The sequence below is a fragment of the Amphiura filiformis genome, chromosome 14, assembly GCF_039555335.1.
Source record: "Amphiura filiformis chromosome 14, Afil_fr2py, whole genome shotgun sequence".
NCBI lineage: Eukaryota > Metazoa > Echinodermata > Ophiuroidea > Amphilepidida > Amphiuridae > Amphiura > Amphiura filiformis.
In genome coordinates, this window is record NC_092641.1 from 8,481,999 (window position 1) to 8,503,522 (window position 21,524).

Genomic DNA, 21,524 nt, shown 5'->3' on the forward strand with positions numbered 1-21,524 from the left:
CCCATGAAGAGGTGATTGTATTTCAATTGAATTTCATTATGCAGAAGACAGGGACATTAACTTATCAAGCTAAGTTCAAGGTGTAATGCATAGGACTTTAAGTGATTTAAGCATGGGAAAAGCATTGTTTGCAGTTTAGATCCTGTTATCCTGTATAATCCCTATCTTTTTTTCGAATTTATTAATTTATTAAAAATAAACTTTATAGACAAATGTGGTTTTCTATTGTAATAAACATAACGATTTGTTATAAAGCCTGCAATTGCTGTACCATATTGTTAGCCCCAAATAGTCATTATGATACATAGATAGAGATTCAAACCCCGGACTACTCTTTATAGAAATGCGAACTTTGTGTTAGACATTTACCCTCCTTCGCTCTAATAAAAGAAAATCCAGCTATTCAAATCTTAACTGTAACTCTCAAAATGGCTGCGATTGGCATTCCGAATCTATCCATATTCTACTGTAATTTTGAACAGTGATTTTAGCGAGTCTGCAGCAGCTAGCGGTGTAAAGTTTCAAGTTTCCCATACACAACCTGGCACATGACTACTGAGTCTATCTGCTATGATAAAATTATCAGCACCGATTTCCCCCTATCGGGTCATTACTATTCTCTTATTGATTGTAGTTTCCACCAAATTCAATTTATACAGAGATGTCGTGCATAAGGTACATGTTTAATCAGAATGATTAAAGGTCGGTCTCTGGGTGAGGGTACTTTGTTTAAAGCGCCCGAATGGACTAACCATTGTAGCGTGAAAAATATGAAACTTTAAGAAAATATAAGTTTCGTTCTGATCTAACTACACATACCGGTACGAAAATCCTTAAATTAGATTACCCCTTTATTGATGATCGATATTAACATATCCTGCCAATTTTATTTGATTGGTGCAATCATGTGGAATGTGTATGAGCAGTTTATTCATCGTTGCTTTCTGTCTTTGAGCTTTATACTCGAGTCGCTTGCGGGAAGCGAATATTTATTAGACAGTACACGGAGTCGTAATTAATTGTTTAACAAGCTACGCTTGTTATTTATCTATGGTAAATCGCTCCGCATCATCATGTTGAGTATGCATTGTCCGACTTGGTCGCCTCTCCTGGCTTCTCCTGGCTTCTACTTTTCTTTATTGCCGATCTTACTTTTCTCAATATCCTTCTTTATAGCTCAACATCCTTGCTCTGCTTCTTTCTTATTGCTTTTATTCTTTTCTAATTGCATTCCCTCGAATATTTATGTCTAGATTTTAACTTTAATGGCAAGTGCTTAAGGACATCATGTTGTGGTTTATTATAGTTGGTGTTTCTTAAGACTACTGTACTATGTTGGGACTTTTGAATTAAACATTTCTCAAATATAATGTCGTGAATAAAGACTAAATATTCGTACAGGGTGTTCAAAAATGATTAAAATGAGTACGGTACATACCACAACCTCACTATCAGAATAACATTGAAATTCAATGTCTACTCCCTATTACAGCTATTGGATTTTGCAAAATAAAACAGCTAACTTCTAATCCTTTAGGCAATGAAAGTTAAATTTAATATTTGGTCAACTTTTGGAAAAAAGAGCCAAAACCATGCGCTTTGGGTTATTTGTTGTACATATAAATTATGCTATGACAGAGAAAAAAACAAAGACTTGTATAAAGACTAATTTCAATTTATGCTTTCTAATTTTTGGAAAACACATTTTCTAATCTTTTTCATAACCATTAAGGGAAAATTACATAAAGTATTAGAATTAATTATGGAAAATTTTCGAAGGTTTGGACTTGTGCCAAGACTTTTGTGACTACAATTGTAAGATTACATGCAAAATTACACGTTTTCGGCACATTTTCCCTCAAATTGCAAAATTATTAAAATTTGACTTGTATTGCTAGTTAAAACTAACTACAAGATTATGGTTTAGCTATGTTTTGTTTGGCAAAACAAGGAGATATATTTTTTTAAATTCTAAAATCAGTGATATTGTTACATGAGTGAGTTCTATTCATTCGGTAATACCCTGTACATCCAAATGCAAAAAATATCACAATATACGTATTTTGTGACTGATTTGAACCTTCGTCGATGACTGGTATTACATTACATCAAATGTAGAATTCGAGTAACACTTTCGACTATATCTTGTTCTCGTACGAAATTTACGCATAATTAGGTAATCTAATAATTGCGCTTCTCGTGTTAAAGACCCCGCGTATCTAGTATATTCGGTTACCAAAGACAGATTTTTTAAATATCAAATTTCCCATTTTTCTTATTGTCAGATTCTTTTCAATCCCTTCCTTCTACTTAGTATCTCAATTACGTAATTGACAACATTAAACTGATTAAAAGTCCTTTTACTTTACATCTTACATAATACTCCCTGTTCTCTGCGGCATTACACGTAGTATCGCCACAATACAATGTTTTCGTAACGTTGTACGTACATACATTGCCCATAAAGTTAAGTACTTTGAAAACAATACCTTACAATCTTGCATCAAGTGGTCCCAGAACTCGACCTTATTGACCAGCAATATTCACACTGATTGCAATACGACCACTTGCTCGATGGATTGCAGGGATGTACTAGGATCGCTTCCACTATTACTTTATCAGGTTTCGTCTGCTGGCTACGTAATTAAGACGTGCATTATACGACGTCTCTTCTTTAGTTGCAGCTGGAAAGATATCTGCTCTAATCAAATGCCATGCGTTTTGTTTAAAGCTTTATATACAGTACTTTATAAACGTTGTGCTTTTTTAAAACCAATTTACAGTAGAGTGAGAGATTTTACATCCAAATTGCATTCAGTTATGTCACACTTACAAAAACCAAAATAACTTTGTTGTTTTTGTCACTATTTTCATTATACGTCGATTCGTAATGGTCTTTTAATAAAATTACAAAGGTTAACCCCATGAGAACTACCTGTCGATTGGCCAAAATGAATATTGTATCCCATTTTGAACCAATCAAGGAGGGTATTAATAAGACCATCTGCAAATGTAAGTTTGACTATAAATAGTTTAAAGCCTAGTCATAATTGGCAATTGAAATGAGCATTTCAAGTTATAAACCAATCAGAAATGTTGTTAGATGACCAGTAGTACAGTGTCCAGGGGGTTAATTAACCTACAATGTAAACAGTTAAGTATCTCTTAACAGTCATGTCAAGAGATAATAATCTCTTTACATGACAGTTTCAGGTTCATTCCTAATACAGCATTTGTATATATTAGGAATTAAGATATCATTGGGATTCCTAATACAGCATTTGACAGAACAGGATTAAAATTCTTCAAGTTACAATGCATTTAAAACAATTGCAAAGCAGAGTAAAGAAAACTGTTCAAGTATAAAGCCAGACCGACTTCAAGTATAATGTTAACTCACACGAAACACTCATAACTGTATTGAATCTCTCGAAAACTCAAAGAAAAAAACATTAATTAATTCACAGCCTTCATATTCGGCGAAATGTGTGTTATACCTTTTGTATGCATCATTCAATGAGCACATTGCGCGAAAAGAAGACCATCCCTGTCTTTTGTAGCTAGTCAAGTCAAATCTGTTTTAACACCCGCACACCTGACTTGTATATCATCACCATCTTTTTTTTAAACTTTTTCCGTCAAAACTGCTACCAATGCCAAGTACGTTTTTTATAAGCTGTTACCTGTTGAAGAGCTGTGTGCCGAAACGGAATTGAATTATTTTTATAGTGCATGGCTATACATATTAATCCTGCAACCTCCCCGAAGGATTTTCACCCGGCATAAAAACATGCGCGTACGGTGTTTACGCCAAAACGACTTACGCTAATTGTAGCTCCATCATTTGCTGCGGTATACAAGGGGGTAATCAAAATTTAAAAATGAACATAGAGGGGAAGGGTTTTGTGAGGCCCAGCATAGGCTCCCTCTATGGGTTTGATTTCGCTCTTGTTAACATGATTGCAGGAGATATCGCCTTTTTTGTTGCTAGTTCAGTTGAAGTAGCCATTTCTTTAGCGGAAATCATGTTTGCTAATTCTTTTCTACATAGCCAGAGTTTCCCAATTTTGCAAGGGTGCGCTCACATTATGACGTCATAGAGACATTATGTGGGGAATGATTGTCTTATTTTGTTCTCACTGGATAGAAGCGACCAATAGCTACACAATGGTACCAAATATAACAGTATCTGGTATTATGACGTTTACAACCGAAAATAAAGGGTTTCAACAACACCCTGCGTAGTCGGTGTTACAAAATGTAGCTCAGTAGGACGAAGGTTATTAAGCTTAACCCCATGAGAATTACCTGCCGATTGGCAAAAAAGAAATTTTCATTATCAATTGGACCAATCAGCAACATTGTTAGAATAATTACACCACGCAAAAAAATTGGGGTGAACTATTTGCAAAGCTCCATTCTGATTGGTGGTTAAAATGAAGATATCATGTAATTGACCAATTAGAGGCAATGTTAGATCGGCATACGTATTCATGTCTTTTCTCGAAATGTTTGAAATGATACCTCTATATTTACACAATTAATTAATATCGCGTAAAGAGCGTTGCGTATTTGTGTTGTTATTTCAGTGAAGCCGTAATACCATGGAAGTACTTCCATGGTAATACTAAGCTTCAAGCCGATATTTTGCACGTAGGCATGGTAGGACAGCTAACAAACAATCGTATCCATTCTGATTATCCCTCTTTTATTACAAAACGACCAGTCTTATAATTTGATTTGTAAAGCTAGAAGGCTATAGCAACTAAAAATAACTATTGATAAAACGTTTAGATCTCATTGTTGTTCTTCACATCCTGTGGAAGTATCCGCCATATCATGATAAACGTTTATGTTAAGTTTGGGTAAGATCACACAATATTATCTACTTATACGACTCAGTTTCTGAAAAAGAAAAGTATAATTTAATTAGTGGTTTAGCAACGTGTGGGCAAATCGTAGGATTTGGGTCGTGCCTTGTAGTGTGGATTACCGAATTTTTACCTAGATTTGTACTAAGTTGCCGCGACAATTTCAACTTGTCCATTACATGTTTGTATATATGTGACACTTTGCTGGATTTATAGTCCATGTCGCTTTGATGGGGGGATCTGGTTAAGCGACAGTGGATAGCAGTTTCAATTTATTTGTTAGAGCTCCAAAGTAAGGTGCACTCTAAACTAATAAGATTTAAAGAGCTTCCAGCTGTACTTCAGGAATATTCAACTTTTAGGGAGAATTACCACTGCAAAATGTCAACTCTAGTGATAAGGTGTATACAACAAATTTATTGTAAACCCAAATGCTAAATGTGCTTCACTCACTTAAAGCATTCCATTTGGATATCAAGAAAGTAACAGTTATTTATAAAAAAAAAACGTGAACTTGGTTACATGCTGTATAATGCACGGCACGGAGATTGCAAAAGCGCTGTAATAGCGACAAAACTATAAAACAGCTTTAGTTACTAACTGTCACCACCACGTGTACACATGTATTAAATCCCTCTGCATTAGGTATGGACACCAATAATGTGTTAGAATCAGATACATATTATATCTTCGTCGGCGAGTTGACAAGCACAAGGACATGACAAGTACATTTTGTTTTAGTATAAACATATTCAGTACCAGACATAATCTTGCAAATTTTGTGCAACAATTGCATCCTATTGACATCATTTTGCGCGGAAAGGTGTAGATGTAGCTGCATTAACAAAACCTATCAAATTGATTTGATTAAATAAAAGTAGATTGGTTCAAGATATTCATTGTGTAATTTCGCCGAGATAAAGATGCAAATGGATATTGGTGTTTTATTACCGTAAATATAGAAAAGCCTATAACGGACGTTGTAATTTGAAGAGTTTGGGTAATCCTTTTGTTCAGAAGCGGCTTATTATCTGCCGCTTTATATAGCTATTTTAGGAGCCAAGTTATTTGAGATTTGTTGTAAACAGCATTGTTACAGGCAATGTCTTCCACAGGGGGTGTATGGATTTCAACTTGAATATTTAGATAAAGGTTCTGTTCCAAAATGGACATGTCACCAAAGAGTAGGACATAAAAAGCTTGTTATTCACATTGAAATATCAGTATCCAAAAGCTAAATACGTTAACACGCTCATTCATATGCCTAATCACAACATGTACATTTTTATCCTCTCAAATAAAAATACGGCTTCACCTTTGTCAATTAAAAACACATACTAAGTCTTATTGTCAGAGCAAACTAATGCAATAACATCCAAACATAATATGCGTCCAAATAAAAACACAGTATCCCCTGTGTTATTTACGTATAGATGTGAGAACTGATAATAGTGCTATCTACTGCTAATTGCCAAGTCATTGGGCAAGTGTAATAGCTGTCATGTGTAGCTACCATGTGTAGATGAGTACAATATACTGTGTGTAAATTGTCAAATGTTCACAGGGCAGCTATTGCACTTACCCACTTCTGGCACTGAGCAGTTGATATAAGAACACTCCCTGCACAGTAAAAATTAGAGTATCAGCTATGTTATGTACCTACAAATACTGCTTTCTTGCTTATTTATACACCCGATCTGCAGAATTTCACGTCTAGTGGCTTAAGTGAGTGATAGTTAATTGTCCGTGACTATTTTCATTGAATCTTTTTGTCTTCACGAACCTGCAAATTCTAGGTGTGTTTTTTTTTCGCTTTAAATTATATGCTACCTATACATGTTGTAAGTCTAATGAAGAAGCGATTCAATTTCAATTGCAGCTCATTAAATACAGGAGATAGGTAGATTAACCTATCAAACGACGTTCAAGGTGTACTGCTTAGGACAGTAAGTGATTTACGGATTACAGATTACAAAAGGAAAGCGTTATATGTATTTTATACCTCATTGTAGTGCTTCTATTTTGTATTAAATTTAGCTAAATTTAATGTTTTATTTATTATCTATTATTGTAAACATAAATATTTGATATAAAGTGGTGCCTTTGGTGAATCATATAATTAAAAACTCGCCCATTAATCAATTATGAGACTAACTCTGGACTACCCTTCCTAGAAGTGTGCCATCGTGTTAGGCCTTTATTCTCCCTTCACTCTAAAACAAAATCAAGCTATTCAAATTTTAACTGTAAACTCTGAAAATGACTGCGATTGGCATTCCGAATCTATCCATATTCTACTGTAATTTTGTTCAGTGATTTTAGCGAGTCTGCAGCAGCTAGTGGTGTGAAATTTCCCATACACAACCAGGCACATAACTGCGTTGATAAAATTATCAGCACCGATTTCCCACTATCGGATCATTACTATTCTCCTATTGATTGTAGTTTCCACCAAATTCAATTTATACAGAGATGTCGTGCATAAGGTACATGTTTAATCAGAATGATTAAAGGTCGGTCTCTAGGTGAGGGTACTTTGTTTAAAGCGCCCGAATGGACTAACCATTGTAGCATGAAAATGATCAAAGTTATAGAAAATATAAGTTTTCTCCTGCTCTAACTACACATACCGGTACGAAAATCCTTAAATTAGATTACCCCCTTTATTGATGATCGATATTAACATATCCTGCCAATTTTATTTGATTGGTGCAATCATGTGGAATGTGTATGAGCAGTTTATTCACCGTTGCTTTCTGTCTTTGAGCTTAATTTATACTCGAGTCGCTTGCGGGAAGCGATTGTGTATTAGGCAATTACACGCTCTTGTACTTCCTTGACATACAAGGTACAAGCTCGCATATTAATCCACGATAAATCGCTCAGCATCCACATCTAAAGCTTGCATTGCTCGATTTTGTTGCCTCGCCATGCTTCTACTTTTCTATATTGTCGATCTTACTTTTCTCAATATCCTTCTTCGTATAGCTCAATATCCTTGCTCTGCTTCTTTCTTATTGATTTTATTCTTTTCTAATTGCATTCCATTGAACATTTATGTCTGGATTTAAACTTTAAGAGGCGAGAGCTTATCATGTTGTAGTTTGTTATAGTTGGTGTTTCCTCAGACTACTGTTCATGTATATGGGAATATTTGAGTCAAGCAATTTCCAGATATAACGTCATGAATATTGACTAAATATTCATACAGGGTGTCCAAAATAATTAGTATTCGTACAAACGTACACTAATTTTTTCGTTGGCATCTCACTATCATTACAAAATTTGGTACGTATTCTGCTAGTAAATGTGTGGCATTTGGTATGCAAGCTAAGGATAATATACGTTAATTGTTGAAGAATAATTATGGTCAACTTAAAATTTTACTTTCAATTTTAGATACTCCGTGTATCTAGTGTATGCTGTTACAGCGACACACATTTTATTATCTACTTTCCCATTTTTCTATTGTTGCATTCTTTTCAATCATTGCCGTCGACGTAGTATCTTAATTATGTAATTGGAAACATTAAACTGATTAAAAGTCCTTTTACTTAAAATCTTACATAATACTTCAAAATCTCTGCGGCATTACATGTATTATCTACACAAAGACATGTTTTCATAACGTTATACGTACATACATTGACGGTAAAGATAAGTACTTTGAAAACAATACCTTACAATCTTGCATCAAGTGGTCCCAGAACTCGACCTTTTTGACCAGCAATATTCACACTGATTGCAATACAACCACTAGCTCGATGGATTGCCGGGGATGGATTTCACTATTGCTTTACTAGGTCTAGTCTGCTGGCCACGTAATTAAGACGTACGTTACGCGAAGACTCTCGTCTTAAGTTGCAGCTAGTTGCAACAGGACTGAACAGAATGGTACTCTGCATTTTGTTCAATGGTTTTTCAACAACTACAATTGGTGTTTATTAGAATAATCATACATCTGAATATATATAGTACTTAGTTATATAACACCATTTACTGACAACTACAATTGGTGTTTATTAGAATAATTATACATCTAAATACAGCACTTAGTTATATAACACCATTAACTTACGCTTTGCAAAATTGAATCAAATATATTGATTCTCAAAATGGCTCTTCATAAATAAAACGGATTTTGAATGCAGAAAATATGATATTTTAATAAATCTTATTAAAACAGATAGGAAATTATCATAAGCTGGCAATCGTCAAAGTATTGTGTTTAAATACGCTTATATGAAATATATTCAACTATAGGGTACACAACTTATAAGTTCCCCGTAAAACTTTTTAAAAGAACTCGAAAACTATCTAACGAAATGTAAAATTGTAAAAAGTTATGAGTAACTTTATTTGTTTTACAAATCTGGACCAATTTGTAGTGTCACACGTCATTGCGTTCGGTTCATTATGTAAAAATAGAGGCAGTTTGAAAAGTTGCACCTTGGTCCATAGGAGTCCCATTTTCAAACAATACAGTATGTCAGGTCTGTTCATGTGTTTGTAATGGAAATAAAACTTAAAAGTCTAGATGTTCAGTAGGGAATGTGTCCTCCTACACTGTTAACAAGTGCATTACAACATCGGCGCATGCTGTTTATTAAAGTCCGGATCCGTTGCTGCTATATAAGCACATGTATCAAGTAACAGTGTATTAAATAAAACTCATCATACCCTACTACACCTGTTATCTAAGGAGCAATGTTTTTTATAATGTTATACACACATGCATTGCCCATAAAGTTAAGTACTTTGAAAACAATACCTTACAATCTGGTCACAGAACTCAGTCGACCTTATTGACCAGCAATATTCACACTGATTGCAATACGACCACTTGCTCCATGGATTGCAGGGGATGTACTAGGATCGCTTCCACTATTACTTTATCAGGTTTCGTCTGCTGGCTACGTAATTAAGACGTACATTATACGACGTCTCTTCTTTAGTTGCAGCTGGAAAGAAAAGTATTCTGTAGTTAGTTTAACTTTTTGTGTGCATAATTATTTTGATTATATTTAAGAGTGGGGTCATATCTAGAGAGCATAAATATTAGCTTAAGAGAATACTAAAATCATGTTGATTTTCTAAATGCCTCTACCTAAAATCTAAAATATATAGAACAGATCTTGGAATCATTTGAAATAAAGAGAGTTTTTGTAATCCGGTCAGAAGGCTAATGAAGGCTAATGAAGGTTAATGAAGGCTAATGAAGGTTAACATAAGCAGGTAGGGAATTAAAGGTTAAGTCTATTTAAAAGAAACAACCTAAAAAATAAAACAAGAACAATATAGACTCAGACATAACAAAAACACAGAAGGGGTACTGAAATGTTTTCGGTTGTCACCAGCTGAAAAATACAAATAGGTTAGCATCTTCCTCTTCTTCTTCTTCTTCGTCTTCTGCTTCTTCTTCTTCTTCTTCTTCTTTTTTTTTTCTTTTTCTTCTTCTTCTTCTTCTTCTTCTTCTTCTTTTTCTTCTTCTTCTTCTTCTTCTTCTTCTTCTTCTTCTCCTTCTCATTCTTCTTCTTATTTTGATCGGTTTGTTTATTTGTTTGTGATGACTATTTTATTTCCTAGTTTCCAAATAGGTTAGCATCTTCCTCTTCTTTTTCTTCTTCGTCTTCTTCTTCTTCTTCTTCTTCTTCTTCTTCTTCTTCTTCTTCTTCTTCTTCTTCTTCTTCTTCTTCTTCTTCTTTTTTTTTCTTTTTCTTTTCTTCTTCTTCTTCTTCTTCTTCTTCTTCTTCTTCTTCTTCTTCTTCTTCTTCTTCTTCTTCTTCTTCTTCTTCTTCTTCTTCTTCTTCTTCTTCTTCTTCTTCTTCTTCTTCTCCTTCTCATTCTTCTTCTTATTTTGATCGGTTTGTTTATTTGTTTGTGATGACTATTTTATTTCCTAGTTTGGCTACTAACATTCCTATACTTGATAGTGAAACTACGATCCCAAGACATACTGGCAAACCATATATCGTCAAATGTTTTTGTCGATTTACTGGCAAGCTAACACTTTAAGATTTGCATGTATGTAAGCCTCTTAACAATCGACTTTCTAGGTGACCCTATACGCAGCCTTTCCTCTGCATAAATAACATGTCAACCAGGACAGGCAAAAACAATCGTGATCAATAAATTTTCAGCAACATATGAGTAATCACAACACATGAATGACACCAGGCAACACTCGATCTGAGTTGACCTTAATGTAGTCTGAAATGAAAGGAGGTTTGCCCCCGGAGATATAGGGTCTGGAAAGCTGACATTTCAAGCAAACTCTTGTATACGGACTAGCGCTTTGTATGCAATAGGAAACAACCGTAAGCGCAAAGTTATTAATTTCATTTCCTTTCTTGGTCAGCTGCTTGTTTATTTAGTCTTTTTATCTGGCATGAACTTGAATTGTTGGATCAAGTTAAGTATATCGTGTTTCTAGGTGGATGTAGGGGCAAACAAATGTCCTTGTTACGACTAGTGTCAAGTAGTCTGCCAGTAATAATTGAAATATTTGATTAAGTCGATGGACGATTGCTTTGTTGTTGGATTTCATGGTTTGCTATTATATTGGTTGTAATCTTTATCAAGGGTGAAGAGAATAATTATTAACAACAAAGAAACACTAATTATACTAAACTGGTATCACCTGTGCCAACATTTCGATACAGAAATTGGTAATACGTATACAGCCTTTATTTAAAGTAGCTTTGTTCTAATTCGCCAGACCCGATTTTATAAATCCAGCAGCACCAGCACCATGACAACCACCATCATCACCAACAATAACAACAAGACAAACCACAACAACATAACCACAATCACCATCAGAACCACCACCACTACCATTACTACTTCCAACAACATCACCAACACCAGCAGCAGTACAACAGCGACAACACCGTCATCACCAACAACATAATAACACATAATTGTTTTAGTTTTTAGCATGTTAAGTATATTCTTGTAAAACTCTCCTGTATCAAATGTTGAATTTATTGTACACACTTTATTTTAGATTGCGACGTCATGCTCACTTATGAATATTCGCACTTTTTTCAACAACCAACGTCATAAATTGTGCATACTATTATTAATAGTTAGACCTAAAGGCCATGAAAATAATAATTCAGGAAGTCAACCCCTCAAATTAGAATTTTGCCTGAGTTCACATTTTTAGGAGTCGACCTGCCTCACTCAAACGGCTCTTATTGAATTCGTATTCCAACAAATAATGCAAAGGAATGCATATTTACTACGACCTGATACCATTTAAGTAAATAAGAAAAGTAGAGCAAAATTCATTACATAAAGTAAGCACTACAAAGTAAGAAAACTGTCCCGATTAGGATCTTGCCTCCTGTTTGACCCGAAGCATTTGCGATATTTAAATTCAATTGCATTGCGGGTCATCAATTACTTTCAGTACCAGAGTTATATCGTAACAGCAGAGTGATAAATTACTTAGTGCCGTGTAGTTTACAGCAACGTGTTTTCGGGTTCAGGTAAATGGTTTAATGCTCTTCGTGCTAGCCATGTGCTTCAACGGAAAAAGTTCAAGTTTTAAAATATTTTCTCAAAATATCAAGAGCTATCTTAAGAACTACTGCACCAATACTAGGCTTGTTTGTACTCATTTTAATGCAATTTTCATGTTGATTCCAAATATGGTCAGGAAAATTCACATTTCTGAAATTTTTGACTTTTTAAAAAAAATTGAAACTTGTCGTCTGCAGTCGACACCCGCGTGAAGAGAGTTAAGATTTGGAGGAGTAAGGCAACCTAACGCTGTGATTTACACCAGAAACTGTCAGGATGATGTATTATTTAAAGTTTTGGTACGTATTCTCATGGAAACTTGTATTTCACTTATATTATTATAACATCCATAGCGTATCCCATGAAATTTTGAGCCTTAGATTATATCCAGAATTTAACGAACATTATAAGAAAGCAAATTTGATGAAAGTGTAGTTTTCAAGTACCCGGAATACCACGAGGAAACATTTCGTGATAATAAGCAATTTTGATAATAATGTAGTTTTTCCGGTAAGTGGGATACCACGTAAAAGACTTTTACATGCTTTTCAAAAAACGTCTTATCTTAATCTTCTCTTTCTCTTCCTTACCTTAATTCATCATCTTTGTCCTTATCATTTCATCTTCTCCATCATCATCACAATACTCATTATTGGCTTTGGTACATTTTAAATTATTGGCTTCATTCTACGTGTTTTTTATCATAATGTTGATATATTTTTAAATATTTTGCCTTTTTCATGTACATGTACATAGTAAATAATTTCTCCTCATTTTGGGGTTTACTTAATTTTCATTATGTTGTACTTTACTCTATGTATTTCTAATGATTTGCAAACATGGTTATTACTGTCTTAGTATTGACATCATTATAAGTATCACCAGCAACACAATTACTATCATCACTAATGTCATCACAACCTCCCATTCAAAAAAAATACATAACGGACAACAAGCTGAACAGCCGAGTTCGTTACCACGTGAGAGTGCTAATGACACCAATACATCAACTGTAACACATCCAAGTGTTAATGATGTTACTTCCAATTTAATTCAGCCATCTGCGGAATTTGTCATTTGCTCGGAAAATTCAAGAATTGATTATGTTTAGTGAGCCATTTCTTCATTATCCCGCATCTGTTGAGGGATATCAGTATGCTTGATATTTAATTGCGTTTCAAGTGGAACACATTTATGCAAAAGGGTTTTAAAAAGCGGGAAGAAATAGCAAAAACATCGCTTTGATGTTTACATAAAACTATAAATAGCTTCACAGTGCTTATTTGCACTATATTATCGCAGAGATAGAAGTACATTATTAAGCATAAAAATGCAAATAAGGTGATTTACGATATTAAATGGGCTATTCCTGTTTAAAACCACACTAACCCTGTGGAAGGTTTTGGAAATATCTTCCACAGAGGGAGTATTTTTTTCAAATGTAATTGATCAGAGTTAATCATTTTAAAACTCATATTCCCCCTGTATTATAGCTTCACTTATATCTTCCACAACTGGAGTGAGTATTTCAAATGGAAGTTACCCAATTGTCTATTCTATTCAAAATTGATACTCCCTCTGTGACAGACTTTAGCTAAATCTTCCACAGGGGTAGTGTGGATTTTAAATGGAACAGCCTAATGAAACCTCAACGGAAATCATATAAGAAATCAGTGCTTCAAATCGGTTAACTCATTAATGCTATACGCGTTTTCTCCTATACATCTGGGCATAAAATAACAAACCGTCCGTATACCCCCTTGTTTGCAACATTGTAATTCTCCGAGATTGAAAATAGAAAAACGGCCTGATGAATTCATTGACGGCAGATATCGGATGGGGTTTATAAGACAGAGGAATGCCTGAAGTTGAATATTATTCTGTGTAGTAAATACAAGTATACCCCACAGGGGACTAGTGTACCCTGGTCGCATAACACTATCTTTTTTGATGTCTTCGTTGGAATAGATAAAACTAATGACATGAAGTAGACTGAATGGAGGCCAATTTAAGGGTACACAAATAATTGGCGTGCGTGTGAAGCGATGCGAGACTCTTAAAGACGAGCAGGTCATGGCTCACTTAGATCATTAAAAGCAACAGTATCAATATAGTAAAAGCAGCTTGATGCATGCCGTAGATGAGCTTAGTGAAAAACTAACGCGCTAGTATTACAATAACACAGACGCAAGCAGTGCTGAGTGTATTGGAGTAATATATATTGGAATTCTTATGGAAATTACTACCGCAGATTTTGTGTGTGTGTTTTGTTTTCGTGCTGAAGCAACTATTTAATGAGATACATGAATAACGTCTGCAACAACGCGTTTGATTTATCTACTCTTAAAAGCAAGTGTGCTGATGAAAAGACTACACCCCTTAAGGGGTTGTAAATCATGTATGCTACTTTACCAATCTCACCGCTGCAGTGCCTATCGGCTAAAGTAGTACGGCCTTTGGATATTGCCAATACACCGTCTCCAGACTCGGACACCTGTGTCAACTGCCCGTGCCTCAAGTCCAGTCTCAACCGTGTTCATCATCACCACGGGCCATGTAGCGAGGAGGGAAAGTGGTCTAAAGAGCCCTCAATTCTCAACACATCGAGTTTAGGAAGTGCATATAAAGAAGCAGCCATCATGCAAGATATAGAGCCTACAGGTTTTTTCCCACACACTACTAGAAGTGATGATGATTCGAATCCATGGCATTTAAATCGAGAAGCACCACAATTCTTGAAGTGTAATAATATTGAGAATAACAACGGGGACTATACCTGTTTACACACTAACTTGAACATGGATATAACAAGACCTGTTACGATGAATCAAAATCAACGTTTAGAACAAGCGGTTGATACAATTGCTGATAGACTGGGTCCTCTTTTCATTCCTTCTATCCAGGTCACCAGTCCTCCACGAAGTCCAAGGCCGAGACACAGGCTAGAGATGAGGAAGAAGGACCTATCAGTGGACAGATCCGAGGTGAGTACCCAATAAACTTACTTATCACTATGGACCACAATGGCCTCATCCCAATGGCATAGTTCAATAACCTCAATTAAACAATCATAGAGCAAAATTTGACCTCAAGTTGGGGAGTATGAGTTTGTGTACCCAAATTTCCAAAGGTTATTCAATGAATGTGCAACTGTATTGGGGTTAATGAAATGTGCCCCGATAGATGCGCTTGTTGTGGATCCTAGTGTATGAATGACTATGAATTATGTAGTAATCCTCTCAACGTGGGTGTCGACAGCAGACGACAAATTTCATGTTTGTTTTTGTTTTTTGGAAAATTCAAAATTTTTTGAATTGTACCTTATCATGACCATATTTTGGAATCAGCATGAAAAATGCATTAAAATGAATACAAACAAGCCTAGTGTCGGTACCGTAGTTCTTAAGATAGCTCTTGATATTTTGAGAAAATATCTCAAAACTTGGACTTTTTATGTTGAAGTCTATAAGCTAGTACGCAGAGCATTAATGCAAAAAGGTCATGTTAAGTCAATGACGATGCAAAAGGAAGACCAAAACAGTCTCCAATGACATGTAATTCTAGTCTGATTGAAATCTCAAGATCTTTAGTTTTAATACTTCTTGCTTATACATATATTTTGATTTACTGAATTATAAAATTGCTTGTGCTTCTGCAAAATTGCACTAAATTGAACAAAAAAGGTTTATTATAATCATTTCCGGTTCGGGTCAAATCTTCCCTGGGTCAAATTTAGTAATGTCTTAATACATTGTTTTTCGCGACGTAATTTTATACATAAATAATTTTAATGCAATAATACACGTGTTATGTTAATTATGTAAAATATTGGATGAAACCTCCCTAACTGGTTTAAAAATAGTGTACAATCGCATATGTATCACATACATACGGTATTAGGAATTTCAAATCCAAGGCACTTTAAAAAGATTTTAGTAAATAATTAATATGACTATAGTTGTCAACGTTTAAATAGCACTGTGCATATTAAAAATCTAATGTAATACTGGCAGATATATCCAGTGGAAACGGAACCTGAATAATGTGTTGGCCATGAGTCCCCTCCAATATGACTCCCCATTAACGTGAGAAAAACCCCATTGCCCTCCTACCCTATATTTTAACAAAATTCGGAGCCATTTGCATTTTGCTCTAGAAACAGATTCAAAAATAAAATAAATATCTATTATTTTTCAAAATAAAAAAGCAGTATTTACTATATTGCTTTCTTGTAGATACTACTATTCTACTTTTGGAGAAGACTTATTAAAAAATAACTTCCTATCAAAAAAGAAATTGGTATCTGTATTACTTTTTATCTGAGTTTTTACTTTGGAGATCATACAGATTTGAAAGTATCAAGATGTAATATTCAATATGTTTATTTTTGTTATTACACAAATTAGGTACTCTAACTTCAGCTGAAAATCCCGAAGCCATCTTAGTGTATCCTTAAGGCAGTTGAAGCTAGTAGAGTTGTATCACATGTTATCATATAATTACATGAATCTTAAGATACTTGGGCCTCATACCTTTATGTCCCCATTTAACATCCCTTTATAGCTCTTGTTAATGCTAACATTTAATCCGTAAAGATACCGACTTGAAAGTAGGTGGGCTTTGCTTTCAAAACGAAAGCACTGAACTGTCAAATATGACTTCCATAAATTTGTAAGCATATCACTGTAAATACCGTGACATAGATTTAGTTTCTTAGTATGTAAATTGTCATGTCTTGTGGTCTACCACGATATAAGGAAGTATATGTCTTCAAAATGAAGTAGGAATCAGGTGTATTGCACATGATAAACAGATTTTTTGAACAGTTCTCTCAACAAATATTGGACTTACTTGACATAGATTTAGTTTCTTAATATGAAATCGTCATGAGTTGTCACTAGCACAGCCTGATTCCTGCTTGTACCAATTCTATTCCTTGATTTTCCTGGGAGGTCATGGCAGTTCACCTTTGTTTATTGATAATCATAATGGTTCCTGATCAGAAACACAGCGACTACGCAGCGTAATTTGTGCATAAATAAGTTTAATAAAATAATACACGTAATTCAAATGTTTGTTATTTGTTATATTGGATGAAACCTCCATAACTGTATCACATGCATATGATATTAGGAATTTCAGAGTCAAGGCCCTTTAAAAGGATTTTAGTGAATAATTAATATGAATATACTTGTCAACGTTTAAATAGCACTGTGCAAATTAAAAATCGAATTAAATGTAATTGCTGGCAGATATATTCAGTGGAAACGGAACACGAATAATCTGTTGGCCATGAGTCCTCTCCAATACGACTCCCCATTAATGTGAAAAAAAACCCATTGCCTTCCTCTACCCTACATTTAAAAAATCCGGAGCCATTTGCATTTTGCTTTAGAAACAGATTCAAAAATAAAATAAATGTCTATTTTCAAAAAAGCAACATTTACTATATTACCTTCTTGTAGATATTACTGTTCTACTTTTGGAGAAGACATATTAAAAAAAAAAAACTTCCTATCAAGAAAGAAATTGGTATCTCTATTACTTTTTATCTGAGATTTTACTTTGGAGATCATACAGATTTGAAAGTATCAAGATGTAATATTCAATATGTTTATTTTTGTTATTACGCAAATTAGGTACTCTAACTTCAGCTGAAAATTCCGAAGCCATGTTAGTGTATCCTTAAGGCAGTTGAAGCTAGTAGAGTTGTATCACATGTTATCATATAATTACATGAATCTTAAGATACTTGGGCCTCATACCTTTATGTCCCCATTTAACATCCCTTTATAGCTCTTGTTAATGCTAACATTTAATCCGTAAAGATACCGACTTGAAAGTAGGTGGGCTTTGCTTTCAAAACGAAAGCACTGAACTGTCAAATATGACTTCCATAAATTTGTAAGCATATCAGTGTAAGTACCGTGACATAGATTTTGTTTCTTAGTATGTAAATTGTCACGACTTGTGGTCTACCACGATATAAGGAAGTATGTGTCTGGAGAAGACGTATTAAAAAATAACTTCCTATCAAGAAAGAAATTGGTATCTGTATTACTTTTTATCTGAGATTTTACTTTGGAGATCATACAGATTTGAAAGTATCAAGATGCAATATTCAATATGTTTATTTTTGTTATTACACAAATTAGGTACTCTAACTTCAGCTGAAAATCCCGAAGCCATCTTAGTGTATCCTTAAGCCAGTTGAAGCCAGTCGAGTCTTATAACATGGAATCATATAATTACATGAATCTTAAGATACTTGGGCCTCATACCTTTATGTCCCCATTTAACATTATATATCATCAATCTTTATTCAGCAAAACAGACAAACAAAGAAAGTAATGAAAAACAAAGACTGGACTTACGCCCAGGACAAGTTGGTAGACAAAAGTCATCAACTATGCAGGGCTATGCATGCAACGACGCGAGCAACGAAAAACTATAAACTGGACGAGTGCCAAAGAAGATTAAAGCTGGAGGTGGGGTTGATCAGCAGTGCCCCAGGAAGGATCATGACGGGCATTCCAAATAGTGTAGCTGGTCAACAGGGAAATTTTGCTGAGGTCTTTTGGCAAAGATCTCGGTGGTTTTGACTAAAAAATATAGTAACCAAACGCTCTTTGGTTTCAGGGGTAACCAACCCACGGGATCCGATTTCGATGCAGGTGGTGTTGCATGCATAGCCATTGTCAACAATATCAGAAACTAAGTTCTCATACTTTTTACGCGCATGTGCACTAGAGATATTTTGTTCAAATGGCACAGTTAACTCAATCAAGTGGATAGATTTCTGTTTTTCATTGACCATGACAATATCGGGACGTAGTTTGGAAATGACAATGTTGACTGGGAGGGTCCCTCCTGTTGTTGTGAACCCAGGCAAGTCGGAGAATATGTTAACATCAGGTGAAGTGGACAAGATGAGTTTCAGTTGTCTCAGGATATGGTGCAGTATGGAATCGTGGCGCCAGGTAAATCTGCCTTGGTTTAAAGAAACAGAACAGGAGTTAAGAACATGCATGAGAGTTTGTTTGTTTCCGCATAAATTGCAATTAGTGCATGCTTGATCGTTTGCCCCAGGTTTTGAGATTGCAAAATGTGGGCAGATAGTCAATTGATGCACGCACCGCGAACGATAAAACATTTCTTGGAAGATCAAAAATAATTGAACGCCATGTAAGATCCGCTCCTTCAGCCTCCATGAGTTTGAGGAGATTACCTTGTTGGATCAGAGGTTTGATATACTCCCTCCCGAACATAATGCGATCAGCGTCAATGAGGTCTTTGACTTTCTGTTTTAAGTCAAGCCACTTGATATTTTCACCTTCTTTGACCTCACCGACGTTGACACATTGTTCTTGGGCCTCAGAATATTTATCGTCCCAGCGTTTTATACCGTATCTCACTTTCTTCCATTTCCAATTTGACTCCCTATCCATTTTGCACTTGAGGGCATGCACCACGCGATCGTCAGCCTTAATCATGCAACGGGCGTAAGCTGACGTATGGGATTCCAAGTAAATATCTGAAATTCGGGAAAGCTAGCCCTTCAGGACTATGTATGAAGGCCGGGGTTGGACCTTTAGATGGGAGGCCCAAGAAAGATTTAACAGTATTAGTATGCATATGATCTAATGATTCCAATTGGGTGTCAGTAAGTTCATGCACAGTTAACATATATCTTACAGATGGCATAGCATATTGGACATAGACCTTCAATTTGAACTCATCGCGGATGGAGCATGAGTTGATGTTTTCAGACATGCTTTATAGCTCTTGTTAATGCTAACATTTAATCCGTAAAGATACCGACTTGAAAGTAGGTGGGCTTTGCTTTCAAAACGAAAGCATTGAACTGTCAAATATGACTTCCATAAATTTGTAAGCATATCAGAGTAAGTACCGTGACATAGATTTAGTTTCTTAGTATGTAAATTGTCATGAGTTGTGGTCTACCACGATATAAGGAAGTATGTGTCTTCAAGATGAAGTAGGAATCAGGTGTATTGCACATGATAAACAGATATTTGCAACAGTTCTATCAGCAAATATTTGACTTACTTGGTATATATTTAGTTTCTTAATATGAAATTGTCACTAGCACAGCCAGATGGTGGGCTTTGCTTTCAAAACGAAAGCATTGAACTGTCAAATATGACTTCCATAAATTTGTAAGCATATCAGAGTAAGTACCACGACATAGATTTAGTTTCTTAATATGTAAATTGTCATGACTTGTGGTCTACCACGATATAAGGAAGTATATGTCTTCAACATGAAGTAGGAATCAGATGTATAATGTGTATTGTGCATGATCAACAGATATTTTAAACAGTTCTCTCAACAAATATTTTACTTTCTTGACACAGATTTAGTTCCTTGAAATCGCCATGAGTTGTCACTATATATAGCACAGCCAGGTTCCGGATTGTACCAATTTTATTCCTTGATTTTCCTGGGAGGTCATGGTAGTTCACCTTTGTTCATATATATCCTGATAGTTCCTGATCAGGGAAACACGAATGCTAAACACACATTCACCATTCCTGAGAATTCCCGAAACTTCTTCATAACGGATTACAAGATGGATGGCTATTAAAGAGGATTGAAAGAGTCGTGAAATATTCTTTTGTTATATGGGATTAGTGGTAATTGGGTTCGCTTAACTGTAAGCATGAGTGTCACAACTATAAATGCCTCCTTTGTGTTACTTTAAAACCGATCAAATGATCTCACTTTTTCATGTAAAGTATATTGATGCTTCCATTTCATTTACTTTTCTGCAACCTCAAATAATTGCATTAAATCAGAAAACCACAAAAAGGATACCCCATGATCGAAAAGCAATGCAAGGGAACATCGTGGAAAATATTGGTACAATCAGGAAAACTGGCTGTGCTAGTGTGTGTGGTCTACCACGATAACAGCAAGTATGTCTTCAAAATGAAGTAGGAATCAAGTATATTGTTCATGATAAACAGATATTTTAATTTTTTCTATCTAAAAATATTTGACTTATTGATATTTCATCCCACATCCATGGGATTTCATCCGAAAGTGAGGTAGAGCGGTAAACACCTAGTCGTGTGACCCACGGGGTAACTCGCGGTCACA

General features: G+C 35.1%; 1 protein-coding gene across 4 annotated transcripts in view; it reads left to right on the forward strand.

Moving 5' to 3' along the window:
- The window catches only part of LOC140169646 (potassium voltage-gated channel unc-103-like), a 335,180-nt gene that overhangs the window by 254,473 nt on the left and 59,183 nt on the right, over positions 1-21,524 (forward strand). For all 4 annotated transcript variants that reach the window (XM_072192927.1, XM_072192928.1, XM_072192930.1 and 1 more), the window contains one exon: positions 15,305-15,385. In XM_072192927.1, the coding sequence (XP_072049028.1) occupies positions 15,305-15,385 (81 nt within the window). The remainder of the gene's footprint in view (positions 1-15,304; positions 15,386-21,524) is intronic.